Source organism: Chiloscyllium plagiosum, chromosome 44 (genome assembly GCF_004010195.1).
Source record: "Chiloscyllium plagiosum isolate BGI_BamShark_2017 chromosome 44, ASM401019v2, whole genome shotgun sequence".
NCBI lineage: Eukaryota > Metazoa > Chordata > Chondrichthyes > Orectolobiformes > Hemiscylliidae > Chiloscyllium > Chiloscyllium plagiosum.
Window position 1 is genome coordinate 1199863 of NC_057753.1, and position 27272 is coordinate 1227134.

Genomic DNA, 27272 nt, shown 5'->3' on the forward strand with positions numbered 1-27272 from the left:
CCCGTGTCTCCTCGTCTCTGGGTGCCCCGGTTTCCTTCCACAGTCCAAAAATGTGCAGGTTAGGTGAATTGGCCTTGCTAAATTGCTCGTAGTATTAGGTGAAGGGGTAAATGTAGGGGAATGGGAATGGGACTGGGTGGGTTGCGCTTCGGCGGGCGGTGTGGACTTGTTGGGCCAAAGGGCCTGTTTCCACATTGTAAATAGTCTAATCTAATACAAAAAAGTAATGTCAAGAGGCACAGAAGGACTGGTTGAGCTTGTTGAAAGCAGATGTACCAGAAGACATGACAAGCATCTGTTGGAGTGAGTGAGACGTTTGGGCATTGACTTACAGTTTAAGGAGGATGTAGACTCAGAAAACAAGTCAAATATCGCCAGAGGAAATGACCAATAGATAAATGGGACGAATAAGAGACGGACTGGGGTGGCACACAGAATATAGGACAATACATTGTGTGATTGGTGTTCACACATTAGATAGGTATGGAATATACACAGTTAACAAATAGGGAACTGTGTGTGAGAGAGTTATGTAGGACTAGTGTCGAAGTGGAATAAATCAGGGATAGTATGTAGTTTATACGTAGATGAGAGTCCAAGTACTGATCTTTGTGGAAACCAAAACTGAGGACTAGGATTAGACGTCACTTCAGGAGAATACTTGACAAAATTTATCAAACGAAGGTAAGAGCAATTTGGATGACAGATTGTCATGCTAACTATGTTGGCATCACGTCGGTTTTAGTAATTCTATTACAATGTGGATGCCCCACAAGCCAGGCCGAACAGAGGAGTGCTGCAAAGAAACATTTAGGATGAGTGTGATCTAATTAGAAGCAACCCCAGTGGATCTAAAATTCTGCACATGTCAGCAGGCTGCTGGCTGCCATATCAGAAGAGGATATCACATGCATTTTAATCAAAGGCTGCATCATCCTTGTTAAAACGCTATGCATAGAAACCAAGAATAAGTAAGTCAAAAAGTTTTCATTCTGCGTTTATTGTAATTATCAGAGCCACATACAGACGCAAGCATAATTTCTATTCCTTCTAATAACGATGTGAAATGCTTCAAGCAATCTTCAGAACAATTACACTGACAAGACAAAGTTGTCCTTGCATTTCAGATTCTAAACACAATTATCCTTAATTGACAGATAAAATTTGAAATAATGACTAATCTCTTATGTCCAAAAGTTTTTAGTATCAAGAATGTGACTGCACCATACAGTGAATTGAAAATGCATTGGATTGGTTCCTTCAACAGTTATTGACATCATGACATTTAGCTGTTTATGGAAAGCAAATAGTATACCACGGCAGTCTAAATGCAGGATTTAATAGTGTCACTTAGTATGACTGAAACATTAACAAATGTCGGTTTACCGTGAGATTTATTTGTACTTCTGATTAAATCCCGGCTGAGGGATGGGTGGCCCACTAAGCAGGAGTAAGTGGTGTCACTGTTCCATTCCGCTGCTGTGAGTCTCAATCCGCTGGTGATGAAACTGGAACCATTCCTCTTCTCGCTTTCTGATTGGGTCCGGTAGCTGGAATCCAGAAGGGTGTCATTAGCCATCCAACCAATGTAAATCTCATCTGGGTAAAAGCCGGTGGCTAAACACACCAGAGTAGCCGAATTCTCAGTATCAATCTCCTCCATCGACGGATGCAGGAGATAAACCTTAGGAGGATGGAATTCACTGACTGTAAAGAGAACAATATTCATTTAACTGAGCTCATCTTATAACTACATCGCAAGTTCTTTGTTAGTAATGCAAGTGGTTTATAAAATATTTCCTGTCTGCAAGACTGCGCAAATATCTCTGAATGCTAGAACATTTCCTGTCCCTTAAAAAAAACTTGGAGACAGTCACAGATTTTGAAATGTCTGCCACTCTCGGAGTGCAAATGATTGATCTACATATCGGTCTTTACATTCATCATTATACTTTTGCAGAACAGTAGGATTCCAGACTACCAGCCAACTGACCAGTTAATGTAGAAATTTAATGAATCGATAATTTATTTAATCATTCAATCACTCAATATCCAGTCTTTTCTCGTTAGTAACAAAAATAGGTCTTTTGGAAGGAGACCATGCTGGACTGGAAATGTTCACCCTCTTTGTCTTTCCACTGATTGTCCCAGTCCTGCTCAGTTACTCCAGCACCTTTTTTTCACTTCTGACTTCTGACTTTCGTCGGTATTTTGCTCATATTGCAGTATGATCTCCACTTACCAATTGTCTTCTTGATAGTGGCTTTCACTGGTGTTGGTAATTCACTGTCTTCTACCAAGCAAACATATTCGGCACCACTGTCCCACTCTGATGCCATTATTTTAAGTATGCTCACAATGGTGGATTTACTTCCAATCCGCTCGGGATTCTGCGTCTCGACCCCTTCCACTCTCTCAGTCCCGTTCACTTGCCAGAAAACGTTGATATTTTCTAAGTCACTATAAACTATTTTGCATGCAATGGTCGCTGTCATTTCTTTCCAAATCTCTTCAAATGAAGGCTTCAGTAGATTGACAGAAATGTCTGGAAATCTGCATTCATCTGAAAAGAATAAGGAATTCACTATTTTCAGTCTGCATTGTTGAAATCAGTTCAAAAATATGACATGAGTTGGGGAATGTTTTATTTATGGCAATCTGTTAACTGCCTACTTAGTTTGTTTCAGCTTAGATAATTAGATGTTTGGTTCGCTTGAACTTGACGTTTCTATTCGCCCTCACTGCAAGGAATGTACCTTCATTAATATTTGTAATCTATTACTGTATATTTCGAAATTGCTGTGTCTTGCATATAATGGGACCTGATTGCTTCCGTTCTGGTGCTGCACATTTACCTATTGCAATTTCTGATGCTGGAAGCTAGTTTATACTGCATGTCTTGCATTTGACAGATTATAATATCAGATTAGGAAAAGGTCTTATAAATGTCCCATATTCCAGTGCTCTATTTATTTTTACTGTGTATGGAGATGTTGTCCTAGTGTCAACCGACACCTTGATTTTTTGTTGCGTTCTTTGACCCGACGTTTGATGTCCTATTTATTCAGGAAAATCTATTACCGACAAAAATGTGATACTTGCTACACAATGCACGCCTTGTAAAGAACAGTCTGAAGATTGTGACACATGAACTATTCTTTGAAGAGTGTGAAGTTAAGAAATCTGGAATATTCTACATACAAAACTTTGACAGCTCAACGTTGATACTGGGAACAGCTAAAACTAATAGTTGTCAGTATTGTGATAACTTTAAAGGGACATAAAAGACATCGGAAAACATGCTTTTAGGTTTCTTAACGCAAGATGGTCGCTCTTAATACAAATATAGTTAATTCCTTTATGGATGACAGAAAATATAAATGTAAAGAAGATCCTTAGATGTTTTTCTTGTCTTGTTAACTTAAAACTTACAATTTTAATTCTATTAGCCTAACTGGTTAACTCTGAAAATTCCAAAATCTCTTGAGAGGACAAATGTTCTCTTCTGCAATCTCAATCGCAGTGTTTTAGGTTGTATGCATACAGTAAAACGTATGCATTTTTGGAATGATGCCAGTGCCGCAGTAATGTTGAATAGGTGGGGAGAAAATTGCTGAAACTATTTCCATATTGATTAGTATTTCTGTTTTGCATTCGAAACTCGAAGACTGAATATTTGCTTGTCTGCGGGCAGTCCTGAGTTAATCACGTCCATTTCCTCAGTATGTAATCAGGGAGACAATTAACGTGAATTTGTGGATTGGCAACATGAACATAGGCTATATTATCATGTTTTCATTAAATAAGTGGGCAGTATTGCATGTTCCAAGATCAGTTCCATCTGAAGTGTCCGAGTGATAGTTTCTTCTTTAAAACTTTCTATCCTTTCAGTCGTAAAACTAAGTGTTAGGAGGAGAATGGGATTGTGAGAAAACTGATTGCAATAAAATTAATCATGTCCTCTTGCTAAAAGAGAAATCGAAGGTTTTAATGACTTTTTAAAGCAAACAATGTCAGTATGTTTCGTGTTAGTGTGATAGTTTTAAGCCTCAGCGTTCTAAACTTAAAACAACTCCCACATGTATCACGTTTCATGTGACATTCTTGCATCATCGTGGAAAGAAATGCGAGATTTAACCGTGATACACAAACGTGGGTGGTTTATAAACTTCATTGAGGAATTTTATCTTAACTGCTCAGTATTAACAATCCACAGGAAAATTGAAATGTACGTATGCAGCCTATTCTACAGCAAATTCATATGACTTCCACTCAGTCATGCCCTTCGCAGGAGCATAATTACTTTCAGTTCCATCAAACCACCTCGGATGGAAAATGAAACAAAGGGACTGTATGTAACTCACGTGCATCTATTCTAATATAGCTTGCTAAGAATAATCTGCGGAGCTAAGTCAACGCTTGGACTTTCAGCAGTTTGCTATTTCTGTGCATGGATGCTCACCAAACGGAATTCCTCATGCGAAACATTTTTGACTGAGTCCATCAACAATATTTGCTCGGTTGCTTCTTTGCTGTTTCCCGTTGTTGATGAGATTTGTTTGCACCCTTCAGTCACGTCAGCTAGTGTTCCATCCAAATTTACACAGTAATTGTCGGCAGATGAATGACCAGAGAGATATTTCAGCCCATTAATCTACTCCCTTAATCACAAACCCATGTACCATAGATCAGTGTTCAAAGTTTTGGGCGTTACTATTCACTGCTTTAAGGCCACTAATGGTTGGCACAGTTATCTGTCTATTCTGGCGACGTCTAATGAGAACGGTACTGAAGAATAGAGTCCTTGAAATATACAAGATAATTCACATACTTGAGCTCCACACTTGGGCAACTGATCAGGTTGTATTTATTCGTACCTCTCAGTTGAAGTCAGCAATCACTCATGCTGGACCGAAAGCAGGATTATGAAACATTAGTTGGCAGCATTCTTCCATTTGTCATCATTAACTGTTGTCTGAAGGTATCATACCTTCAAGAGTTAATTGTGCAATGAAGAATTTAAAAAAAATCCTAACTTTTCTCATCAACCTATTTAGAAAAGTTATTACACAACTCTGGAGCCGATGACACTCGAACTCAAACCTGCCAGGTCGTTACCAATGCTGTAGGAAATGGATCCTTGTATCTGTTATATCAACGGTTCTCACACTGGTTGAAGTGGAGCACTTGGATATCATTTATTCCACGGTCTACCAACTGCCTGCCTGGTCTGTGTTAAACTTTTTTTTTCAAGGAGTTGTCGTGCATTTTAAAGTTTTCTGAATCTTTGAACATTCGATCACAGTTTCATCTAGTGTCGACATTTGACACAAAGCATTATTTGTGAGAATAATTACTGAGGAACAGTTCTTACCATTATGGTTTCTGATAACCCTTTTCACAATGGATTGGGAAGGTGGATGCGAGACAGTGCAGGTGTATTTTGCTCCACTGTTCCATTCTACTGCAGATAAAATGAGGAGGCTCCTTGCACTGAAAGTCAGATCCTGTTCCAGAGCAGTGGGAAAATTGGTGATGTTTGCGCTCACAGAAGCCCCGTCTTTCTCCCAAGAAATACTTATACTATCAGGATAGAATCCTCTTATCAAACATGTTAGAGTGGCAGAGCTGGTGTTTTGAATCTCTTCTGGTGACGGGGGAAATACGTGGAGATTTGGCTTAATTGGTACAACTGTAATAGAATTATAGAGAATATTAATTTTTCGTTTATGGCCATTCGTTAATAAAACGACATATAAAAACATTTCCTTTTCGTAACCAACCTCTTTGTTTTCCTGTTCGTTTTGATACTGGGGTCGATGACTGATTCTGTTTTGCGGAGCATATGTATTCCGTCCCACTCTGCCACTCTTCCATGCTGCTGGTCAAGCGGCTGATGGTCAGATATTGGTTTCCTTCCATTTTAGCTGCTTCGATTTTAACACCATAATTCCTTACCTTCCCATCCACCATCCAAGAGATGACTACCCCAGCAGAAAGTGTAGAGAGCACTTCACAAACCAGAGTGGCAGTTTTATTGATCCAGATTTCTTCAACCAATGGATTCCTTAGCAGCACAGCAATCTCTGTTAGTGATGAATCAGAAATTCAGATTTTGGATCATGTTCCAATAATGTAACTGCGAAAGTTACAAGAGATTCGAAAATATACCTATTTCTCTCACTGATATGTATTGAACTTGAAACACGACTGTTTTCTCCATGGTTATTGACTTGCATCACATATGAAGTGAGTGATAATTAGGGAGAGAGCGAGGTAAAGACAGACAGACTGAGAAAGTGAGATGTACGCAGAAAGATTGTCATTGAGAGAATGAGAGTGACATACCGAAGAAAATAACCAGAGAGAGGGTGAGTGTCAGACAGTATCAAAAAGACTAGAGAAGGAGGCATGGAGAGCGACCGATGCAAGCAGAAAGACAAGCACATGGAGTAACAATGAATGATGCACAACAATGATTAATATCTACAGTGACGGGAAGGTAAAGGAAGAATTATTTTCGATATGGACAATGGAAAACACAGAAAACGAAGAACAAGAGAAATCGGTGGAAACATACAGACGGATGGATAAACAGAGACAGAGCAAGACTGACAGTAACAAAGAGATTGATAAAAAGGAAGATTGACATTGAGAGACAGAAAATTTACCACACTGCGATGCTCAATGAATTTAAGTGCAGACGACAATTGAGATCATTATCGCTGACAAGTCACTAAAATTCTGTCCAAGAAATCCCTGCACTATAAATTGTTATTGATATCACTCACTGCCACTAGTTCAAGAATGCTTCACTCTCATATACAGACTACCAGTATAATATTCCATCTGATTATGAATATGACTATCTTTTATGATTGTGAGCTTGTGAGTACATTTAATTTTCTTACCGGATGTTGATCTAACTTCTTTTCTCTGATTACTGTTAGTTGCAGAATGAAAAACATGACAGCTGTACATAGAGCCGCTGTTCCATTCCTGCTGGGATACTTTAAGTAAACTTGTAGAGCTGAAGTCATCGGTCGATGTTTTCATTGGGGATGTAGTTGTAAAACCAGAACTGATGACATTTTTGTTCTTCTGCCAACTGACCACAATGTTTTTAGGATAGTATCTGCTGATTATACAAATCAAATGTACAAATCCGTTTGCTCTCTTTTCTTCAGTTGCAGAATAAAATAGACTGATGACTGGTGCAGTAGGCTGTAGTCCTAAAATTACAAAAAAAATGAGACTTACTCTCTTTTGTACTTTCGATTGGACTGTTTCTGTAATGTCCCATTCAATCGATAACTCTCAGATATTACATAAAACATATGATTTTATCATGTTGTTGTGTCATTATGTCATGTTGCTGAAAGATATGGTTCACAGCGTTTGCCTCATCTTTAACTGTGAGCTGAGCTCCAAACTGCAGAGAGTCACATAACATGGATATAGACCGTGTGGTCTAAGTCATCCATGCCAAACGGATTTCTTAAACTTGACCAGTTCAATATGCCGATGTTTGGCCTATAACTCTTCAAACCTTTCAATTTATTGTACCCTTCCAAACGCCTTTTAAATTTTATAACTGTCTATACAATTTCTTCGGCAGTAGATTCCAGAAACCAACCACATTCTGTGCAAAAAAACAAAGGTGTGGCTTCGGTCCCTTTTAAACCTTTTCAATGTCACCTTAAACCTATTCCCTCTAGGTTTGAACTCCATTATCCTAGGGGAAAAGGCCTTCGCCATTTACCTTATCTGTGTTTTTCATGATTTTATAAACAGCTGTAAGGTCACACCTTTATCTCCACTATTTGGACACTCCCTGTTTGCATATCTATAAATTCACTGTTTTCTGTTACTCAGCTCATCTGCTATTTAAACAATAACTCATGAATTTGTGCAAACTGGAAAATGCATTCCTGGCCAACCTCCTACTTTCCGAATTTGGCGTTTCAAAACCTCTGCTCCCAGTGTCTTAATCGCATACGAAGTATTCATTCTGTATCACCTCTGTCCTTTGTGACCTAACTTTTGCCGTGTCAAACCATGCCTCACTTTCAAAATTGCTTTTCAGTCCTCAATTTCTCAATGGATTCACTCAACTTTATCTCTAAAATTTCCTCCAGCTCAAGTCATCTGAGAAATATGTATTCATCTAATACTAGCCTCTGGAGAATTCCGAATTATAACTGGCCCAAAATCGACAACTTTGCTTCTTGCCCCTAAACCTGAGGTTCAGTAATACTCCCTCATAAACCTCTTCTCCTTTCTTTAATTTATTTGTGCACTTATTAAAGAATGTCTTTTTGTTGAAGACTTTATCCATCTTCAAGATGTTGATGATATTTGGCGATAATCGGTTTTACATTTCCAGTTTATGGAGAAATTTGATCGCATAGAGTTATCTGGAAATAGTTTTGGGCAGGCATTTCTGAAAAAGAACGTGTAACTTGAGTTATGATAAATCAACAGAAACGTATGTGCACATCGAATAACGAAATCTTGAGTTTTTGTTCACGTAGCTGAGAGGGAGCAAAATGTCTCTTGTTGAAGTAAACATCTCTACTACGCCAACTATTGGTTAAATTGGCAAAACACATAGGTTAATTCCCCATCCTCGAACCGTCTCACTGTTGATAGATGATCACTGAGGATTGGAAATGCACATTTCACGACCGGTACACAGCGGAAATATTCTAATGCTTTTCACATAGATCGTTTTCAAAATGGTTCTCGTTTAGCTTCTCTAAAATGAACACAGAGTGGTACTGTGAGCGACGCTGCCCTTGGAATGAAGTTCGTTGTCTGAAACATGCAACTCCAACATAATGTAGATCACTTAATACCACCCTTCATGCAGATGGAAATTTTAAAAAATGCATTGGTTTCCCAATACACAAATGAGTTTCTTCCCATTCTGTTTTTGATTTGCTCTCATAAATTTAAAACATTCTTGTTAAGGAACCAGACCACATTTTCTTGTTCCCTCAACGAAACGAAAATCTGGGCCGAACGGTTAACAGTCTGGGATTCAATTTTCAGACTGTACTGTGCACCAGACGTCTTATAGGAGCCATCAGCAAGATCATGGTGCTTGTTCCTGCAAAGCAACCCCTGTCTCACAAGTGCCTTAGCTGAGCGGCTACAATTTCCCCCCAAGTATATCCTCAACTACTCCATCATTTTCTACACTGGTATCCAATCTTCAACTTCAACTAGTTCAATTAGTCCGAACTGTATTTCCCAGAACCAAGGTAGCACCATTTCTTATTCACCAATCAATCCAGTACCTCTAAGACAGGCGATATTTTATAGCTAATTTCCTCATCCGTGTGTTCAAATCAAGCCAGCCATACTGGTACTTCGACAATGCCGTGAGATGAACACCGTCCTGGTTTCTGTACTGATCCAATCTGTTTTTTTGTTAATCCCCAAACTCCATCGCTGCAGCAGCAGTCACGTCATACATCACATGAGAAAATATCAAATGTGATATTCTATCAATCATACAACACAATGGCAGCCTATCAAACCACTTCTTGAACGTCGGTTAACATGTTGATCGGTACTTTCACAGCTGAACACTGTTCATGATCTCCCGCAAAGACAACTTCAACAGGTTCTGCATTATTTTCGTACCAAAGTCTCATATCAACATTTTATAGTACCTTCCATGGTGATGGCTGCCTTCATCAGTCTGTCTAACACCGTACACCTGCATAGCAATTTAATCCAGCCGCAAATCTCATGCAAATGTTTATGTCCTCTCCTTCCTGCAGTGTGAAAACAATGATTTTCTGACATTTTGCTGCAAGTATCGCAGCTGCAACAGTTCGAATTGAAATTAATTCCGGTTGCGTTGATACTCAGTATATGACAAGGCTAAGAGTTTACAAAACTACTCTTGGCCTTCACCACTAAACTTCCTGCAGGGTGACAAGAATTGGTTGGATACAGGTGACATCGGAATGACAGGAAACTAGGTTGTAGTTAATTCACAATGAGATTTGCACGAGAGAAAGATGTTTCACAGAGACATATCGGACTGGAAACATAAATTATGTTTCTTTCTCCACATTTGTTGCTGGAACTGTTGGGTTTCCTAGAATTTGCTGTTCTTATTTTATGGAAGTGTGACCTCATTTCGGGGATGCAGCATGTGAAATGAATTTGAGTAAAGTTTAGAATTGCTCAAGTTGAGTAGTTATTTATGGGAGTGATGTTCAAGTCACCTATCAATAACTAAACGTTCAGGGGAGACAAAAGGAAAAGAAAAGAGAGTTTGCAGAACATCGCACCAAACATTATGGGAGATTTTATCTATATAGTAACTGGAAAAGACAGATATGCAATGTTATGCCTTAATATGGAGCTGGCACAATGTTTTTGAGACAGTTTCTTCGAACTGCATATTCTGGACTTACAGTGAGCCTGAATGATGGAATGGGATAGGATTAACACATGACCACGTACTGTAGACTGGCCGCCCCCAACCACCCCAGCCACTCACACATGCACATACCCCTTTACATAAGTAACAATGACGGTGTATCTTGCATTCAATTTCAGGGAGACAGAGCCGACTGTGAAACAGCTGTTAAAACAAAACGATGAAAAATATTATCACAGAATGGAAGAGAATAGGCTGATGTGCATTGACAGTCAAAAAATTGAACATCAGATCTTTGGGACACATTTAAGTTTGCATAAATTTGATCCATCCCAAAAAGTAAGAAAATTCCAAGGTGAGTGCAGTGATTGGAATGTTGCCAGAAAAGTCGATGCTATTGAATGTGAGTTTCCTGTTTAGGATTATTAACCTTGCACAACCAGGGAGACCCAGATGACAGATATAAATACGAGTGTTCAGGATTCTGCTCACTCTAGCAGCTGGCTGTAAGCTAGCTGAGTCAGTGTCATATTGTATGAACGTGTAAATAAGGGTTGACTTCGTGATGAGATATCAGCCTTCATGGACCAATTTCAGGATGAACCCGCCATTTATGCGTAACTAGAGAGGTTAAAGACAATTTAATGAATCAAAATTGACATGATTATGCAAAGACAGATGGCAAGTCAGAAAAATACGCAAACTATCTAAATTTGCTCAAGTGAATGATCAGAAAATTACCAAGAAGCAATATATTAGAGTTTGATAGGAAATAATCAGATAAAGATTTCCTCTAGGTATTTTGAAAAGCAAAGAGATTAACAAAGCGAGCACTATCCACATAGAAAATGAGACATAAATAGAAATTATTATTTTAAAATAAGGGAGAAGGAAAACGAACAGAACAGTTATTTCACTGGTTTTCAAGAAGCAGAATGCAAATAAAAATCTGAGAGACAGCTATAAATCAGCAAATCAGCGGAGAACAGAAGCAGGGAAGTGACATGCACAAGAGAAATTGTCCTGAGTAAATAGATGCAGCTGCGACTGACACCTGCCAGTATCCTCATGGCATCATCCCAGTGTCTGAACAGAAAATGCTCGTGAAATAACTGACTTTTTGACTTTACTGTTACATGATATTCTTGATTCTGAAAGACCTTTAGATTGCAAGATTGATCATTTTTCAACTTTATTGGAAAATGGAGTAGACAGCGAGTAAGAAATGACAGACAAGTCAGTTCAAAAGCTGTCATACCAAAATGTTGCAAACTATTGTTGACCAAAATGATGCATTATACTCCAGATGCATTGGATAATTTCAAGCAAATCAGTGTGAATATAATACACATGATTTTGAGAAAGGGAAATCAGATTTGAAAAGTCTCCTGGGTGATCAGGTTAACCTTACAATTGATGGTTGCTGTGTATGTTGATTTTCAGAAGACATTCAATAAAATACTTCATCTAAGTTGATGAAGACCGAAGAGGTATAATAGTAAAACAGACAGAAGAGTAACAGGTGTGAATGAGTCATTTTAAGATTGGAAATGGAGTGCAACTATTTTGCCACTTGCGTCTTAGAGGAAGACGTCTACGGTCCACTTGCCAAAGTTACTGAACTCACAAAAATAGAAGGATCATTAAGTCATCAGCGGGCACAAAAATATGACAAAAATATTATAACGGATATGGGGAATACAATGGAAACTTCAGCACATTGTGGGAAATTGATAAAGAAAACCCATTTGACCTGAGGAATAGAGAAAAAAAATCGAAATTGTGTCAGATTTCAGAATGCTCAGGTGCAGCGGCATCATGGCATCATAATGGATGAATCGTTTGAGATTAGTATATCTGGACTGCACGTAATTACGGGAAAAATGATGTCATTTATCACAAGAGAAAATGAACACAAATATTTGGCTGTTATTTTTCAGATAGACGAAGGTCATGCGAGATTTACATCCCTCTTCGCTGAATTGAAACCTGAATGATGCATGCATGTTGGATGTTCCATAATCGGATCTATTAAAAATATGTTTATGAAACATCAGAGGCGACGCTTAGACCATTTCTCAGTAATATGAGAAACATCAAAGGTATCATAGAGTTAATGAGTAGCAGGAGGTTGTAATTGATTTTGTTTTTAAATTACATGCCAAAATAGAGAACGTGCTTGGTCTAATTTGCAAATAACTAAAATACGTATTGCTAAATAATTCTGAAGTACGTTGGCAAATTTGTGCCAGAGTACCTTTGCGTCGTAAATTTGTTGGACTGGAAATAAATTGTACCCTACTTATGACGCCCTCATCCCATGGGAAAGTTTTACTTCAAAACCAGCGAAACAGATATATTTCAGACACAGAATGTTTATAATATCAGCAGCATACTCTGGCATTGGTGAAAAGGAAAGGAATTGCCACTAAAGAATGCCAAATTCAAAGAAAAAGTGATGTATTACAGTAAAAAAAGCTAAGACGACTGGTAAAAATGATAGAGCTCTTTAAATACTGACAGAAATAGTAATGAAATAACAATTTGGAAACAGTGAAAGTAATTAGCTGCAAGATCATTGATGTAGGTATTAAATTCACATTTCTGGGCAATTTCGAAAATTAAATATATATATAATTTCACTTTGAATGCAACTGACATAGACAGTAACACCCTGGTGGTATGCACTGTTTTCTGTGAGAGAAAGCAAGTATAAAATTATCCATGAAAACCGCTGTTGGCCATTTCAGGGAAATACGGTTAGACCATAAGACCATAAGACATAGGAGTGGAAGTTAGGCCATTCGGCCCATCAAGTCCACTCTGCCGTTCAATCATGGCTGATGCGCATTTCAGCTCCACTTACCAGCGTTCTCCCCGTAGCCCTTAATTCCTCTAGACAACAAGAATCTATCAATCTCGGCCTTGAAGACATTTAGCGTCCCGGCTTCCACTGCACTCTGTGGCAATGAATTCCACAGGCCCACCACTCTCTGGCTGAAGAAATGCCTCCACATTTCTGTTCTGAAATGACCCCCTATAATTCTAAGGCTGTGTCCACGGGTCCTAGTCTCCTCGTCTAACGGAAACAATTTCCTAGCATCCACCTTTTCCAAGCCATGTATTATTTTGTACGTCTCTATTAAGTCTCCCCTTAATCTTCTAAACTCCAACGAATACAATCCCAGTATCCTCAGCCGTTCCTCATATGTTAGACCTGTCATTCCAGGGATCATCCGTGTAAATCTCCGCTGGACACGTTCCAGTGCCAGTATGTCCTTCCTGAGGTGTGGGGACCAAAACTGGACACAGTACTCCAAATGGGGCCTAACCAGAGCTTTATAAAGTCTTAGTAGTACATCTCTGCTTTTATATTCCAACCCTCTTGAGATAAGAGACAACATTGCATTCGCTTTCTTAATCACGGACTCAACCTGCATGTTTACCTTTAGAGAATCCTCGACTAGCACTCCCAGATCCCTTTGTGCTTTGGCTTTATTAATGTTCTCACCATTTAGAAAGTAGTCTATGCTTTTATTATTTTTGCCAAAGTGCAAGACCTCGCACTTGCTCACGTTAAAGTTAAACATCTTGCATGTTTACTCTAGATTTCAGCATCTGCAGTTTTTTTTTGTCTATTCCTCCCTTGCTAACCAGGGGTGTTAAATTAGCCATGTTCCAGTCCTCTGGGACTCTCCCTAATTCCAGTGATTCCTGAAAGATCACCCTCAATGCCTCCACAATATCCTGAGCTATTTTCTTCAGAACTCTGGGGTGCAGTCCTTTCAATCGGGTGATTTATTCACTTTCAGATCTTTAAGTTTCCCTAGCACCTTTTCCTTAGTGACCAGTCAAGTGGGGAATATTCTATCACATTCCTAACTTGTGCCTTCTAGATAGTAGGCAGTTTTTGGGGAGTCAGGTGTTGAGTTATCTGCTGCAATATTCCTAGTCTCTGACCTGCTCACTGTAGTCACTGTATTTATATGATGAGTGCAGTTGAATTTCTTGTCAATGGTAAATCCCCATGATGATGATAGTGGGGGATTCAGTGATGGTAACACCTTTGAATATTAAGACGCAGTGGTTAGATTTTCTCTTATTGGAGATGCTCATTGCCAGACATTTGTGTGGCACGAATGTCCCATGGCAAAATGTGTAAAGTTTCATTTTTCAAGACAAGCATGTGAAAAGCACATTTCTGTGAATCTTGATAACACATGTCTTCATTAGCATTTACTATAGAATTGTAGAATGACAGTAAAGTTAAGCCTCTCATCCAAAGATTTCTGTGCTGGTTCTTTGGGCGAGCTATCCCATTAACTCCATTTCCCTTCTTGTTCACCATGACCCTGTAACTGTTTTGCTCATGTGTAAACTGTCACTTAGCTAGTTAATTATAATCCCCACTGCATGACAAGAGCATACGAATCTCGGCTGAAACTTTGGTGAATTTCTGAAGGAATGTTGCATTGTTGGAGGAGCTGTCTATCAGCTGCGATGGAGGACCGCTCTGCCCTCTTAAATGGATATGAAAGATTCCATGATGCTGCTTCAATCAATGCCTCTGCTATTTCCTCAGCCACCTCTCTCAGAACTCTAGGGTGTATCCCATCGGGGCCAGGAGATTTATCAATTTTAAGACTTTTTAACTTTTCTAGCACTATCTCTTTCGTAATGGCAACCCTCAACTCAGCCCCGTGACACCCTTTAATTTTTGGGATATTACTCATGTCTTCCACTGTGAAAATTGACGCAAAGTACTTGTTAAGTTCTCCTGCTATTTCCTTATCTCCCATCACTAGGCTTCCTGCATCAGTTTGGAGTGGCCCAATGTCTACTTTTGCCTGTCGTTTGTTTCTTATGTCCTGAAAGAAACTTTTACTATTATTTCTAATATTACTGGCTAGCCTATCTTCATATTTGATCCTCTCCTTTCTTATTACACTCTTTGTTATCCTCTGTTTGCTTTTGTATCCTTCCCAATCTTCTGATTTCCCACTGTTCTTAGCCACTTTATAGGATCTCTCTTTTTCTTTAATACATTTCCTGACTTCCTTTGTCAGCCAAGGTTGTCTAATCCCTCCCCGGTTAATCTTTCTTTTCTTGGGAATGAACCTCTGTACGTGTCCTCAATTTTACCTACAAACTCCTGCCATTTTTGCTCTACTGTCTTCCCGGTTAGCCTCTGCTTCCAGTCTATTTTAGTCAGTTCCTCTCTCATGCCCTCATAATTACCTTTATTCAACTGTAACACCATTACATCCGATTTTGCGTTCTCCCTTTCATACTCCAGATTGAACTCTATCATATTATGGTCGCTACTTCCTAAGGGTTCCCTTACTTTAAGATCTTTTATAGAGTCTGGTTCATTGCAAAGCACTAGGTCCAGAATAGCCTGCTCTCTTGTGGGCTCCATGACAAGCTGTTCCAAAAAGCCATCCTGTAAGCATTCCATGAATTCCCTTTCTTTAGATCCACTAACAACATTATTTACCCAGTCCACCTGCATATTGAAGTCTCCCATGATCAATGTAACCTTGCCTTTCTGACATGCTTGATTTTCATCAGTTCACCACTCCATCAAATGATTAATCAACTATTAACTGAATGACATAACGGTACGTATATACAAAAGTGGAATCAGTTTTGGCATTAATACATTTCGAGGGGAAGTAACTGTTTTGGCAGACAATTTCATGAGTGGTCAAGTTGCGTGAAGCACAGAAATGGAGAAAAACGATTGTTTCACTGCATTCTTTCCTGTATCCTAGAAATGTTCCCAACAAAAATTATTGTTCTCTCTTTGTGATGACATCTTGCATATCCGTTTTTTTTTCAGTACAATCTTCTTTTCACCGTTTTCCTTCAGACCTCTCTGGCAACACTGGGGACCAGACTAATTCCTGGGACAGCAGTATTACTTGTTAAGAGTGACTGACTCGGTTAGGAGCATATTCACTGGAGTTGAAAGGAATGAGGAAACGCTCACAGAAGTGTTTAAGCTCTAACAAGATAAAGAGAATTCTTTTTTTTATCGAACAAATGATGAGCCGATGGGATTTTCTGCGAGAGAAATTAGTTTGGGCCAAGACATTATTTGTTTCGACAGGATTCAGATGTACCTCTTCGGGCTAAATGAATAACATAGCATAGGGAGAAAGAGGGTACTGAACTGAATGATCTGCCAGAATCATATTGAATGACAGCAGGCTCGAATGGCCAAATAGTTTTCTGTCACTCACATTTTTAATATTTCCATGTATGAGATGGAGGTTTTTTTTGAGTTAATATCAGTTGTCACTCTGTTGAGCTGATTTGCTGTCCTGTAAAAATCACTGTATACTTTCCCTTACGGGAAAATGACAAACGGTTATTTGCTTAGGTGGCTCCATTCAGATTTGAAGTTGGAACACGTTTTAACATTTTTTTTCCTGTATATTATAGCCTTTGCAGCCAGCATCAGAGGCTTGTTGCTCTGGCCGAGAAGAATGTTTCCCAAGTAGAACAAGTGATCACTGTGATGGTAAAAATGGTCCTGTTAATAAATGTAAGCGGGGTTGTAAAATTCATATGGCTGTCAGTTTTTCACTGTAGGGAAACGTGATATTGCATAAATATTAAGTTTTCATGTTCACTAAAGCTTGCAGGTAAATAACTAAGCTACCTTTCATAAACACGGTCAGTTAAAATTAATTAATAATTTCAGGAAATTTGTCATCACACTAACAACATTCTGCTGGAAGTTCTTAATATTCAGTTGCAGAGGGCATTACCCTCTGAAGTGTGAAATTATTCAGCGCACCCTAAAGATGCAGTAACGGCAGTTTCTTCGTTTTCATATTATTCTGTGAATGTTTAAATTGAAAAAGTTGATGTCAGTTTGAGTGGAGTGAATGGTTCGTGCTGTGGGACTGTTACCAAGGCAAAGCCCTACTTCTGTTTTGGCATTCACTGTCAATTGTTAACCACTTACGTGGATTTCGCCTCAGATCACCTCCACTAATAACTGATGTTTCCAAGCATGCAAAAGGAAGGTAACTGCATCGCAAAAACAATGCCACTGTGCACACCTCAACTCATTGATGCTACTCATTTTGATGTGTTGATTAAATTCTGGCGTTACGTGAGATCAAGACAAAACGTTTTGAACAGACAGGTTGCCTGGTTCGAATAAAAGAAAGGAAGCAAACAACACTAAGTGTAACGAGTGAGCCAATGAGCAAACTATTGCATTCTAAGCAACAAATATTGAACAAATGGGCATAACATGCACTTTAAATTTAAACTGACAGTTTACACTGAAACTACAGTTGCGTTAAAATGATCGAATATTCGACACAACCTTGCATACAACAAGCTTCGAACTACAGATGTACTTGCGACAATGTTAATGCAATCGATATTATTTTACATAATAAGATTGTCTTTTGAAACACTTTAAAATTAGACGCAATAAAAAAAGTTTGCAGAAAATCTCCCTCAATGCCAAATTCTATTACTTGTTTGATTTAGAAGTTCTATGCATCTGTGGCGCACTGGCAAGCCTTAATTCAGGGTAACTGAGTAGGCTGTTTCGTTTGTAACGACTTAATTCCATTATCTACTCACATATGCATCTTACGTTCTCTATGCTAAGTTGGCTATCTGTTCAAATTGTTATATGCTTTTTTCCAGTTTAAGTTATATACTTAAACATATATTTATCCTTGAGAAAAATCTGAACTGAGGTTAATCTACGACACATACATCACAGCACAAATATCTGAGTCTATGGGAAAATGCTCTGTTTCGCAAGTTATGCAATTGAGCCTGTTTAACCTGAATAATAATCCTTTACAAGACATCAGCAAAATCATAGCGAGTTTAAGTAAGGGAGGAAACTTACCAGGGTTCACAGTCAGAACGGTGCCACTCCCTTTTTGGTAGTAGAACAGACAGCTATGTCCAGTTAGTCACAGTGACATATCCCATTGCAAAAATAATTGGTCGCACATAACTGTAAGTCGAACAGCAGCTCTGATCATCTTAATGTCTCTTCTCTGGATTTGGCCGCTAAATATTGCTATCAGTCATTTGAAATCGTCTTCTGCTATTCTAGGCGACATTTGCTGGCCTCAAAGTGAATGTTGAGTGTTGAAAAGACAAGTCAAGCCCAATTTATTTCTCAGGAGATTTGATGGCGTTTTTGCATTAGTAGAACGTCAGGTTCATTACTGTGATCGTCACATGCTCCACATCTATACGTGCCACTGTCCTCAACTCTCAGATCACTAATTTTCAGAGAAAAGGACGATAATCCCTCGTTTACTGATTCAACATATCGTTCACCAGTTGATATGCTCTCCTCGTTTGTTGAGCCCAATTTTGTCCAATACCAGCCTGTGCTGTACAATCCGTAGTTAACATCTCTTAGGACGCAGTTGATGGTTAAAGATTCGCCCGAAGTTTTTGTTGCTGATCTCGGTTTTTGATCAATCCTTGAAGTTAATACATCTGGATGGGGAAAAGTATATTTAATGCATGAAATTCGTCGATAAATAGGAAAGTTTTTAGACAAGGACATTTAAGTAACGTAAATGTGATTTTAGTTAAATAATCGTTATGAGAAACAGCACTGACTTGGTAACCTGGTTAAAAGGACTGAAAGCAAGAAAATATTCATATTTTCTGCGTCAGCAGATAGAACGCTTTTACAGAGCCGAAGCCAGATTTCAATACCATCTATCCTGTGAAACATGTGTGTCAGAGCATCGACCTTATAAACCTTACGTGATTGTCTTTATTTGCATGGTGTGGAAGAAGAAACCAATTACGTTGATTATAGCTCACGGGTTGTGACGGGCTGAGTTTGGTGCCCACTAAGCATCTGGATTAGTGGTGCTAGAACAGCACAGCAGTTCAGGCAGCATTCGAGGAGCAGTAAAATCGACGTTTCTGGCTAAAGCCCTTCATCAGGAATAAAGGCAGAGAGCCTGAAGGGTGGAAAGATAAGCTAGAGGAGGGTGGAGGTGGGGAGAAAGTAGCATAGAGTACAATAGGTGAGTGGGGGAGGGGATGAAGGTGATAGGTCAAGGAGAAGGGTTGAGTGGATAGATGGAAAAGAAGATAGGCAGGTAGGACAACTCATGGGGACAGTGCTGAGCTGGAAGTGAGATGTTCCCTAAGGCGCTCTGCTAGGAGGCGCCCAGTCTTCCCAATGTAGAGGAGACCGCATCGGGAGCAACGGATACAGTAGATGATATTAGTGGATGTGCAGGTAAAATTTTGATGGATGTGGAAGGCTCCTTTAGGGCCTTGGATGGAGGTGTGGGCACAGGTTTTACAGTTCCTGCGGTGGCAGGGGAAAGTGCCAGGATGGGGGGGTGGGTCGTAGGGGGGCGTGGACCTGACCAGGTAGTCACGGAGGGAACGGTCTTTGCGGAAGGCGGAGAGGGGTGGGGAGGGGAATATATCCCTGGTGGTGGGGTCTGTTTGGAGGTGGCGGAAATGTCGGCGGATGATTTGGTTTATGCGAAGGTTGGTAGGGTGGAAGGTGTGCACCAGGGGCGTTCTGTCCTTGTTGCGGTTGGAGGGGTTGGGTCTGGGGGCGGAGGTGCGGGATGTGGATGAGATGCATTGGAGGGCATCTTTAACCACGAGGGAAGAGAAATTGCGGTCTCTAATGAAGGTGGCCATCTGGTGTGTTCTGTGGTGGAACTGCTCCTCCTGGGAGCAGATACGGCGGAGGCGGAGGAATTGGGAATACGGGATGGCATTTTTGCAAGAGGTAGGGTGGGAAGAGGTGTAATCCAGGTAGCTGTGGGAGTCGGTGGGTTTGTAAAAAATGTCAGTGTCAAGTCGGTCGTCATTAATGGAGATGGAGAGGTCCAGGAAGGGGAGGAAGGTGTTAGAGATGGTCCTGGTAAATGTAAGGTCAGGGTGGAATGTGTTGGTGAAGTTGATGAATTGATCATCCTCCTCGCGGGAGCACGAGGTGCGGCCAATGGAGTCATCAATGTGGCAGAGGAAGAGGTGGGGAGTGGTGCCAGTGTATGTGAACATATTAGTAAAGTAATGAAGTAAACAATTCATTGTAGATTGAGTAAATTTCCACGCATCAGGCTAGATGACATGTGCTAAATTTCCTTCTTTATTAACTTGATAATTTTTGAATTTCTTATCCGGGAACACCTGCAATGATAAGACAGCGAACTCATGCTCAAAGGCCACAGTTGAATAATTCCGATTGAAATCACACACACAGTGCTCTCTGACAATGGAGTGGCCACCCAGCCGTGTCTATGAATGCCAAACTGGTCTGAGACGTGACAATAGAAACATGTTTGGTGTCTCCCTTCCCTTCATAATCTGGTCTGAAATATATATTGAAATTAAGAATGTCTTTGAACATTTAAATAGTACTGAAAATAAATGTTGATCTTTAAGAATTCAAAATTCAGAAGTGAAGAGTAAAGATTCAAAAAGAACAGAACACTGTAAAGGCAAAAACAAGAGACGATAGTCAGCAGGTTTACAAATGGATAGAAACATCACGCAGGATTTGCTTCTGTGGAAACCTCTGTTGACCTCTGTTTCAGCGATTTGGATGTCAACCTCAAGTGAGTGCTCCTGAAATTTGAATAATGTATTCAAGTACACATTTTGATTAACAATTTAGGAAAAAACAATCAAAGAGAAAACGATAAAATGGAGCAATAATCTTTAAGTCACGATTACTTGTGGAAATTTTGCCGTCTTTAAACAAAAGAGCAATGTTATTCCTTTGAATTAGCAGACGTTTGATGCTTTGAAATGGAAGGATTTTTTGAGAATACCTTTAAAGCATGATAGAACTCTAAAATAAACACATGAAATTCCAGTTAATTTTTAAAAATTATGAAATCAGCACAAATTAGGACAAATGATTAATCAAAGATAATATACCATATTTCGACAGTTCAGAATTCGAATCCACCCAAGAGTTTGAAGATTATGAGTTCAAAGCCGATATCAGAGATTCTGTATAATGAGGACTGGCATGTGGATGTACCGGTATGGGGAATGCATGAAATTTGCTATTTTCATTGCTCAAAGACCAAAGAATGGCATGGTGGCCCAGTGGTTAGCACTGTTGCCTCACAATGTCAGGGTCCTGCGTTTGATTCCCATCTCACGCGAATGTCTCTGTGGAGTTTGCACATTTGCCCCGTGTCTGCGTGAGTTTCCTTCACATTCCCAAAATGTGCAGGCCAGGTGAATTGGCCAAGTTAAATTGCCCATAATGTTAGGTACATTATTCAGCGGGAGGTTGGGTGGGTTATTCTTCAGAGGGTTGGTGTGGACTTGATGGACGAAAGGACCTGTTTCCACACTGTGATCTCATCTAAACTAAAAGAAAATCTGTATTTCCAATAACACGTATGAAATTCTGGACAGGGGGTCCTTTTATACGTAGAGGAAAAATACCTTCGTGAAGTTGCTGAGTATAGAAACACATGCCATGCATACACTTTGGCAGATGGGCAGAAGACATATTAGCGTAGACAGGGTAGTGTCCCTGTGGAATTATTTTCCAGTCTTGTAATTTTCATGTGATATTTCCTCAGATGGACTCCCACTAAAACTAATGTTAATAGTACTGTTCTACTAGTATGCTGCTGAGGGTGCTGTTGAACATCTCAAGTGTATTACATTTGCTCTTTCTTCAGTGCAGAATATCCAGTATTATTGCATGTGGCGATCATGCAGAGAACATCATAGACTTATACAACATGGAAATAGACCCTTCAGTCCACTTGTGCATGTATCCTAAACAGAACTGCACCAATTTTCCAGTTTGTTTCTCATATTCCTCTGAAAGTTTACTATTCATGCACCTGCCCAACTGTGTTTTAAATGTTAGATTTCCACCTACCTCTACCACTTCGTTATGGACGAGAAAATCCCCCCCTTGAAATACGTTAAGAAGCTAGTCAAGACCTTAACATCTGGATGTTTTGAAGGCAAGTACTAAGCGTTGCATTCTGGAAGTAATGTGATTGTGAAAACCACCAGTTTTGTACTATGGAAAAATACAACAGGGAAAAGATGAAATTGATTAACTTAATTCTAAGGAAGACTTAATGGCATAATAGATGATGATGAACGGTAACAGTTCCAATACAGTATTATTTCATAAACTCACCCCTGGCAAAATGAAAATTCAGAAAAATCGTTTCTTTGAAAGAAGCATCCGGAGAAAATAATGAGGAAAGGTATACTTCAGCTTGCATCCAGCTTCAAGATCTGGCAAATGCTTGCACTGAAAACCTTAAACTAAATATCTTGGTTTACGGGGATACAGCCCCAACCATTTGGGCTACTTCGATTGTTCATGTTTTTTTTTTAAAGAATTACCTAAGACCTCATAAGCTGTTTACTTTCTTGGCTTTCAATAGGTAGAACCACCCCTCGGTCTTAAAACCTCTCTTCAAAATAAAAGAGGAAAATACACGTATAAAGCCAAAACATCGTCACAAATTCCTCTGGCATTACATTCCATCCATGCACCACCCTGCCTTTGTGAAGTTTATTCCTCGGGTCCCTTTCAATTCTTTCTCCTCTCATTTTCAAACCTCTAGTTTTGGAACTCCCTTACCCTCGGGAAAAGATCTTGGCTATTCACGTTATCTGCGCCCCTCATGATTTTATGTACCCTTAAAAGGTGACCCTACAGCCTCTCACAAACTTTCAGCCCAAATAAAAACCCTCGAACACGACCGTCTGCCTTGCAACAAAGAGCCAATTTTGTATCCGGGGGTGCCAGTACAGAATGTTATTATAACTGGAGGTGTGTGATCCAATGAATTACTGAAAGAAAGAACATGGTGGCAGAGGAATAGCAGCACAGCATGTGGGCTCCTCAGCCCTGAAGCAGGTTGCTTTTCTACTCCATTCTTCTTTATATTTCTCTTTTTCTGTTTTTAATCTTTTTCAATAAGCATACATAGTATAGATGATAATAACTTAATTATGTCTTCATTTAAACGATTCATCTGTGAGCTTTTTCGAAGTGGCCGGTTTCTTCTGGTCTTTCCCTGCATGTTGCACTTGGCCTGCAGCGTGGTCTCTGATGGAGCGCCATGTTGTGAAGGTGCTGGTGTTTGACGGAGGTGGACAAAGTGAAAAATCGTTTTACACCAGATTATAGTCCAACATGTTTATTTGGAAGTATTAGGTTTTGAAGCACTGCTTCTTCGTCAGGTAGATGTGGAGCAGGATCATAACACACAGAATTTATAGCAAAGGATTAAAGTATCATGCAACTGAAACGACATATTGATCATCCAGATTGCTGTTAAGTCTTTCATCCTTTAGCATGGGTTGCAGATTTTCATTCATTAATATGTAAATATCAGAACTTCTTTTAAGTCACATTCTCGAGATTACTTAAGATTTTACAAAAAAAATGTGACATCTCAACTCAGACACTGCATTAAAGTTATGAGGTTAGAGTCGGTCTGTATCACACGCACATATTCACACAGTCACACACACTGTCTCTCTCATGCACTCACACACATATGTAAGTCTAAGGGGTGAATTTGCATTTGCAGAATTGTATTTGCAGACACAATTTATTTTGCTCAAAAAGCATACATTTTGCAGGCAGTTAATGCAGGCAGTCACTCCATTTTATAAATTCCTACTTTGGAAATAGAACCACTCAGACACAAGATTGGGATAAAGAGAATGTGTGATGCTTAGCTTTCATGGAACGGATTGTCCCGGTTTGAATTCTCGACGGCGGTCTGACTCAATTATAATCTTCAGCAAATGCTTCCGGCTTTGATATTTCAATATCTCGGCGTACCATTTTATCCATGGGTGGCAGACTTACCTAGTCCAGTGATTTGAGAGTCCGCATAATTTTACGTGAGGTTCTTGGCAGTTTTTCTTTGGAGGCTTTCAGCCCAGTGGAGCAGCGCCCCGACGTTTCAGTTTTCGTCCCATCGTGTCATTCTCGTCGTGGATTTTGTTCTCATTTCGATTAGATCTGTTGTCTCTTGATAGGATTCCTTCAAGACCAGGAGCCCTTGAATGGACTTTGACGAACTTTGTCTTTTATTTACTTCTTGTAACTTATTACTTTATCACGATTTCTGTCATTAGTAAAGGCACCATGGCAGGGCTACTTAAAGTACAAATAAGAAGAAACTCTAAATTCTAAATACGACTGAATTGTGCACAAGTGACATTAGTTCATCAGATTTTTTCCAGTTCAATGATCAAAGATATAATGCTTTCTCTGGACAGACGTGATGAAAATGTGGCTAGTAGAACATTGTTAGATTTGAGAATATTTTGGGGACAGTAGTTATAATAACATTGTGACGTCCTCAGCTGTGGATTTCTGAAATTCAATCTTGACAAAAAATCTAATTGGACGGCTGACATGAATACTCCGATTAGAAGAACACATTGGTTTCTCGCAATTCAGTGATCAAGAAGACCTCCAGTTTACCAAGAAACTATCCTCTTTCTGCGAGGCAATGGTCAAGAATGTGGTTGAATACACTCGTATTTACTGCATGAATTCAGTTCCACCCACTTGGGAGTTCGACACTATCAAAGGCAAATCTGACCAAAATCTACACAAACGCGAACAAAACTTATTGCACTGTAGCAAACGCATTTGTTATCTTCAAGTGTCACAACAGTCAGTAGCTTCACCGGTTTCCTTAATTTCAACGTTATCTGTTTTGGTTTTGCTCAGTCAGAGTCTGTTTCTGTCCCTTCAACCTTTCAGGTTCCATCTTGAAGATTTTATAGTCCCGTTTTTATTGCTGTTTGAGAACGTGGAGATATAATTCTATATTTTTGCAAAATATCATTTGTACAGTTAACTCATCACTCATCGATAAAAAAAGTTTCCCACAAGTCTGTTTCTTGCATATTTCAAATTCCAAGTTTTGTACAAATATTCACTCCAAGAGTGTGCAGTCTGAAGTTTATTAACAACCTTTGTTTGGGACTTATGGTGAATTCTTCTCAAAACCTGTATAGGAAACATTGATAAACATTTGCTTATTTAAGGAACTCTTTAAAGAATGAACTCGATTTGTCAATCATAACGAATCATAGAGTCATGCAGCAAAGAAGCAGACCCTTCAATCCAACTATTCTATGTCAAGCATGATCCCAAGATGAATTCGTCCCACCGGCCTGCTCCTGGCCCATATCTGACCAAACCTTTCCTCTTTATCTTCTTAGCCAAATATCTTTCAATCATTGTAATTTTATCCACATCCATCACACCCTCAGGAAGTTCATTCACTATGCGAATCACACACTGTGTAAACAAAATCCTCATGTTTTTTTTAACGATCTCCTCTCAACTTTAAAAATGTACGCCTTAGTCTTGAATTCCCACATCCTTGAGTAACTCAATTAACATTAACTCTACTTTTTCCTCTCATTGCTTTGCAAACTTCCATCAGGTCGCCTCTCAACCTGCTATGCTCCACTGAAAAGAGTCCCAGCCAATCCAGCCTTTCGTTCTAATTCACACTTGCAAAGTCAGCAGCATCCTGGGAAAATCAAGGCAGATGCAGTATAATTTGTTTCAATGTGGAGCTATTCAGTTTGGAAGCATAAACCAAGAAAGACCATTACTACCTGAATGACTGTTAATTGGCAGAGTAAAGTGTTCAGCGGGACCTGAGGTGGCACAGTGGCGTAGTGGTTAGCTTAGTTGCCTCATAGCCCCAGAGGTTGAAATCCAGTATTCATGACTTTGAGGTGGAATCTATTGGAAGCCAACGTAGAAGCAGGGAATTGCAGCTTTTCCCAAATGTACCTCTGGTGCCATTCGATACCAAAAACAGTCGCTGCAACTTCCATTGTGAATGCCAGTCACCAATGCTCAATTATAGGAAGGATGTTCTCAACTTGGAGACACTCAAGTCTTAGAATACCTTCACTGTAGAAACTGTCCATTTGGGCCCACAATTCTACAAAGACCAATTCTACAAAGACCTTGACTCACCCCCATGGCTTATGCACTTTCCTACACATCCCTGTCCACTATGGGCAATTTAACATGACCAATCGAACAAAATTACACGTCCTTAGAATGTGAGAGGAAACCGGAACACTGAGAGGGAACTCTCGGAGTCACGAGGAGAATGTGCAAAACCCACACAACCAGTCGCCCAAGGCTGGAATTGAACGCTGTCCATTAGCGCTCTGAGGCAGCTAAGCTGACTGCTGAGCTCCCGTGCCGCCCCAGATCCCACTCAGTGTTCTCCTCTCTCAATTTACAGTCATTCGAGTAGTAATGCTCCTTCTTGTTTTGCACGTCCAAAGTGAATAACCTCTCATTTATCCAAATTATGCTGTGTCTGCCATTAATTTACACACTCACCCAACCTTTCCAGATCATACTGGAGGATCGCTGCATACTCGTCACAGTTCACCCTCCCACCCAAGTTGGTATCATTTTCATGCTTTGTGTTGTTATATTTTGTTCCCTCATACAAATCATCTGACCTGCTGTGCTGTTCCAGCAATAAAGTTTCAACTTTGATCTCCAGCATCTGCAGACCTCACTTTCTCCTCATTTTCATGCTTTGTGTTGTTATATTTTGTTCCCTCATACAAATCATTAATATTTATTGTGAATAGTTGAGGTCATAGTACCGATCGCGGTGGCAACCTATTAGTTGCTGCCTGACAGTTTGAAAATGACCTATTAATTCCAACTCTTTGCTTCCTCTCTGCCAACTAGTTTTCTCTGCATCTCGCTCAATCTCATACGCTTAAAAAAGACAAATAAATGTTTTCAAGCCACAGCGTTCTTAGAGAGTGTATCACTGATAGGTCGGTTCTTGATTCGTAAGGGGGTCCA

At 39.6% G+C, this 27272-nt stretch overlaps 1 gene segment (V, D, J or C); it reads right to left on the bottom strand.

Annotated features, from left to right (window-relative positions):
- Positions 1–983: 983 nt before the first annotated feature.
- On the bottom strand, positions 984–19120 carry LOC122543745. The segment is given in 8 exon segments: positions 984–1707; positions 2243–2563; positions 5375–5692; positions 5784–6086; positions 6912–7232; positions 18291–18357; positions 18624–18898; positions 19025–19120. Coding segments are annotated over 8 exon segments (2031 nt in total).
- Positions 19121–27272: the final 8152 nt, after the last annotated feature.